This window comes from Sinocyclocheilus anshuiensis, unplaced genomic scaffold (genome assembly GCF_001515605.1).
Source record: "Sinocyclocheilus anshuiensis isolate Anshui unplaced genomic scaffold, SAMN03320099.WGS_v1.1 scaffold718, whole genome shotgun sequence".
NCBI lineage: Eukaryota > Metazoa > Chordata > Actinopteri > Cypriniformes > Cyprinidae > Sinocyclocheilus > Sinocyclocheilus anshuiensis.
In genome coordinates, this window is record NW_015546102.1 from 1,882,686 (window position 1) to 1,887,820 (window position 5,135).

General features: G+C 36.6%; 1 protein-coding gene across 1 annotated transcript in view; it reads left to right on the forward strand.

The window, feature by feature from the left end:
* Window positions 1-5,135, forward strand: part of LOC107700496 (serine/threonine-protein kinase ATR-like) — a 33,538-nt gene that overhangs the window by 17,809 nt on the left and 10,594 nt on the right. Inside the window, 7 exon segments of the mRNA XM_016502170.1 lie at window positions 616-780; window positions 2,516-2,607; window positions 2,700-2,791; window positions 2,876-2,959; window positions 2,962-3,052; window positions 3,129-3,305; window positions 3,544-3,703. Of these exon segments, the coding sequence (XP_016357656.1) occupies window positions 616-780; window positions 2,516-2,607; window positions 2,700-2,791; window positions 2,876-2,959; window positions 2,962-3,052; window positions 3,129-3,305; window positions 3,544-3,703 (861 nt within the window).

Here is a 5,135-nt window from a genome sequence, read left to right on the forward strand (position 1 = left end):
TAAATGAACTTTTCCATGACATTCTAATTTATTGAGATGCACCTGTATATATATTTGTGCAAAATAATACAGAGTCTATGAAGGACCAAAACTTGTAAAAAATACAAACAAACATAAATAAACAGTGTCACATGATCCTTCAGAAATCATTCTAATATGTTAATTTAGTGCTCATAAAACATTTATTTTTATTATCAATGTTGAACACAGCTGTGCTGTTTAATATTTGTATGGAAACCATGACACACTTTTTTCAGGATTCTTTGATAAATAGAAAGTGCAGAAGAACAGCATCTGTTTGAAATAGAAAGATTTTACTGTCACTTTTGATCAGTTTGAGAAAACAAAAAAAAAACACTTACTGACCCCAAACTTTTGAACTGTATTATATATAGAAAATCGGTTGCCTGAGAAAATTGCTGTTATGTATTTTGTACAATGCTCTATTCCAGAGAGTCATGTAATAAAATAAAATACAATCTGATCTATCAAATATGCTTGGGGTTTGAAAATATTCACACATTAATGTACATTAATCTTGTTGTTATTTGTCTAGAAATCAGATGTACTCTTAAGTTCTGTTGTAACCTGTCTGTTTTGCTGGCCCTATTCTAGACTATGTATGCGGCCATGCACGAGCCAGATGGCGTGAGGGATGTGAATACTCTGAGGAAAGAGGAGCCATCATTGAGAGAGCAGATCCTGGAGCATGAGAGCATTGGAGTACTGCGTGAATCCACTGCCTGCTATGACAGAGCCATCCAACTTGAGCCAGACCAGGTGAGAACCACACACACTCTTATTCGTATGGGTACCTGCCAAATTCAGGTCAGTGTGCGCTTCCAGTGTCCAAACAGACCAATGCCATAGTAAGTAAACTACAAGTTAAACATAGTAACACCAGTGACGTGTGAATTTCAACACTATATAATTTTGCACATTAAACAACAACAACAAAAAAACAACAACAAACAAAATAAATAAATAAATAAAATTGGTGCTAAATGATACAGTCTATGAAGGACCAAACCTGTAAAAATACAAACAAACAAATAAATAAATAAAGGTTTGTTTATACAGCTGTTTATATTTCTGGAAAATTGTAATTCGACATAATGTGAAAAATAACTTGGTGAAAATAACTTGGAATTCTCCCATTGATCTGCAGTATCCCATAGAAATTTGGACAGTGTGTAAAGTAAAAAAATACAGAAAATAATTAATAAAGGAAAAAGTATTACAAAAAATTTAGGATGTAGAATTACATTTAGGATTACATTGAATTCAAAATTCATTTTATTTGTTTTATCAAGTAATGTATTCCTTTATGTATGTATGTATGTATGGTGCCGTGAAAAGGTTTTTGCCCCCTTTCTGTTTTTTACATTTTTTGCATATTTGTCACACTTAAAAGATTCCGATCATCAAACAAATTTTAATATTACACAAAGATAATGCAAGTAAATACAAAATGCAGTTTTGAAATGATGATTTCATTTATTAAGGGAAAAAAGCTGTCCAAACCTACCTGGCCCTATGTGAAAAATTAATTGCCCCCTCCTGTTAAATCAATGAAAGGACTGTGATTAACCACATTATTTTAGAAAGCAGAGTTAAATTTCACTAGCCACAACCAGGCCTGATTACTGCCAGACTTGTTGAATCAAGAAATCACTTAAATAGAACCTGTCTGACAAACGGAAGCATGCTTAAAGAACAGCACATCATGCCGCGATCTAAAGAAATTCAAGAACAGCTGAGAAACAAAATAGTTGACATGTATCAGTCTGGAAAGGGTTATAAAGCCATTTCTAAGGCTTTGGGACTCCAGCAAACCATGGTCACAGCCATTATCCACAAATTGAGAAAACGGAACAGTGGTGAACCTTCCCAGGAGTTGCCGGCCAGCCAAAATTACTCCAAGAGCACAACGACGACTCATCCAAGAGGACATAAAAGACCCCACGGTTATCTTTGTGTAATATTAAAATTGGTTTGATCTGAATCTTTTAAGTGTGACAAATATGCAAAAAAAAGAAAAAAGAAAAAAGAAAAAAGAAAAAAAAAAACAGGAAGGGGGCAAAAACCTTTTCACGGCACTGTATGTATGTATGCAGATTTGGGGCTCCATAAGAGTCAAACGATTTAATTTTATTTAATTATAGAATGATGCAATTTATGGGGTTGCTGGAATATTTGATATGCTTTTCATGACTGAAAATTCAAGCAGCATATTTTGAGAACTACCCAGGCGAATGCAGTAGATCCGATATGACAATTTTTTTTTGTTATATTCTGTAGAATCCTATGTAGTAATTTAAGTTAATATCTTTTATAATACAAGTATAGTTCATATCTTTTAAGTAAGATCATATTGGAAACTTGATTTGATTTAGTTTAACTTGAGAGTGTTCTGTCACTGACATTTGCATGGTTAACCATTCATGTATTTTCTCATTTCTAGTATTATGGTAACTACTACTTTTCCCTCTCACTTGCTTATCTTTGCATGCAGATTGTCCATTATCATGGTGTTATGAACTCTATGTTGGGTCTTGGCCAACCCTCTACAGTAATAACCCAGGTCAATGGAGTTCTGGCCAGCAGGTAGGTGTACTGATGTAGACGCAGCCTTCTGACACTGTTTCATGCAGCTCCAGGTTTTGTGTTTTTAAACTGACGTTATTTCCTTTACAAAGGCCACGATGGAAGTCCGATCTGAATGCGTACCGGGTCGAGGCAGCATGGATGCTGTCAAAGTGGGACTTAGTTGAGGACTATCTTGCCTCTGGTAAAGGATTTTTGCTGTTTCTAGAAACCTAGAAATGTTTTTTAGATTGAAGAAGCGTTAATGTTTGTCATATCTGTTTTATAGATTGTAAGTCCAGCACATGGGGTGTCAGACTTGGCCAAATGTTGCTGGCTGCCAAGAAGCAAGATTCCGAGGCATTCTATGAAAAATTAAAATAGCCAGGAAAGAACAAGTCGTCCCTTTATCAGCAGCCAGTTTTGAGTGTGGCACCTATCAGAGAGGATACTCGTACATTGTCAGGTAATCTAGTGGTTGACCATTTTGGAAAAATAAAAACTACACATATAGTATGCTCAACTTTCGTGTTGGGTCTTAGGCTGCACATGCTGTGTGAGTTGGAGCATGCCTTCACTGAGCTGCAGAAGGAAAGCACAGAAAAAAAGCCTGAGCCCAAACTCAACTGGGACGCCCGCCAACTTATGGCCCAAAACTCATTCAGAGCCAAGGAACCCATCCTGGCCCTGCGGAGAGCTCTTCTCAATCTCAGCAAGGGGTGTGAGCACATGCTACTTCCAGTTCAAAATACAAAATGTTTTACTTCCATGTCAAAAATCCAAGTAATGAGTTCATTTTTGAATATGCTTTTAAAGATACTTGGTAGTATATTGTCTTGTCTCTTTGTAAATCATTTTAATTCATTAGGGTTAGGTATTCTGTAACTATTCTGTTTGAGTGGTGATATAATTAGATTTGAGAGTGCGTTTGTTATGCTGATGAAGACTTCTTTGCAGTTCTTCATGTGAGGAGCAGGTTGGTGAGTGCTGGCTGCAGAGCGCTCGTGTGGCCAGAAGAGCTGGTCATCACCAAACAGCTTTCAACGCCCTGCTCAATGCTGAAAACTCCCACCTCTCTGAGCTCTTCATCGAGAAAGCCAAATGGCTCTGGTCTAAGGTATAAAACAATTGAGCTAAATGTTGTTTAAGATTTTTTTTTTCTTTATTAGGACAGGACAGTATGTAGCAAGGTTATTATAGTTTTGAATTTTTTAATTCGTTTTATTTTAATATTGTTTTCAAATTTGCTATAAAATTCAGTTTCGTTTTTATTAGTTTTATTAATATTTTTTTTTACCTTGTGAACACATTTCGTTTTATAGAGTTTATAGTTTCAGCTTTAGTTTTAGTAATTAAAGTTTAGCAGAATTAACAGATAACTTATAGCCTACAATTCGATACCCGCTATAGGCAGCTGCCTTTAAACGGTCCCATTCGTAATTATGTTTACGCTCTGTCTGAGGGCCGTCTATTTACATCTATTTACATCTAATTTAGTGTTGAGCGATATACTCAATTTTCATATCATCCTATCGTCAGCCTGTGAGATCGCCGATACACGATATTATCGTGCTAATTTATGTAATTATTTACTTAGTTTCATTGCGGGAAAGTGAACCAACTCCAGCGTAAGGCTAAAAGCAGCCTAATGTTTTTTTTATATGACTGAATTTGTATTTAACATGATAACAAATTAATAGAAACATCGTAAGTTACTAATTATAATGCTTAACATTTCCTCAGTTATTCAAAAAGCAGCTACAGAAAACGAGCAAACATTACATTACCAAATAACATCATCACAAGCTCAGTCTAGCGCGTTATGCACTTTAAAAACACCGTTCAAAATTCCGTTAAAATCAGTGAATATACACTGTATGATGAATAAATCTCTTATACTTACATCGCACGTAGATCTGCACTTTGTTTATGATGGGAGATTTCGCGAGTCAGAATTCAGTCAGTGCGCGCTGAACAACAGAACTCTGCTGTTTCAGTGATGACTCATCTGAACGCCTCTGATTGGCCATTGCATTCATAAGCTCAGCATAATCGTGTGTGATTGGTTAAAACATGCAATACTGTAAAAACGCGTAAAAAGAAATATAATGCAACCAATAAGCCCTAATATTAATTTGATTAATATTACTAATCTGATGATAATAATAATAATAATAATCGTCTTGCTATCGTCAAAGGCATCAGCCACAGGCGATATCTCTGACTATCGTCTATACACGATACTATCGTCTATCGGCACAACCCTAATCTAATTACAATTCGATTTGCAGCATTGCGCATTATAGCCATTCAGTGCTGCAGCTGAATTGAATGACAGCTTAGGGAGCACTCTTTGCTCACTTTCAGGGAAGTCGTGGCCTAACGGTTAGAGAGTCGGACTCGTAACCCAAAGGTTGCGGGTTCGAGTCTCATACTGGCAGGGATTGTAGGTGGGGGGAGTGAATGTACAGCAAGGCACCCTTGAGTAAGGCACCGAACCCCCAACTGCTCCCCGGGCGCCGCAGCAAAAAATGGCTGCCCACTGCTCC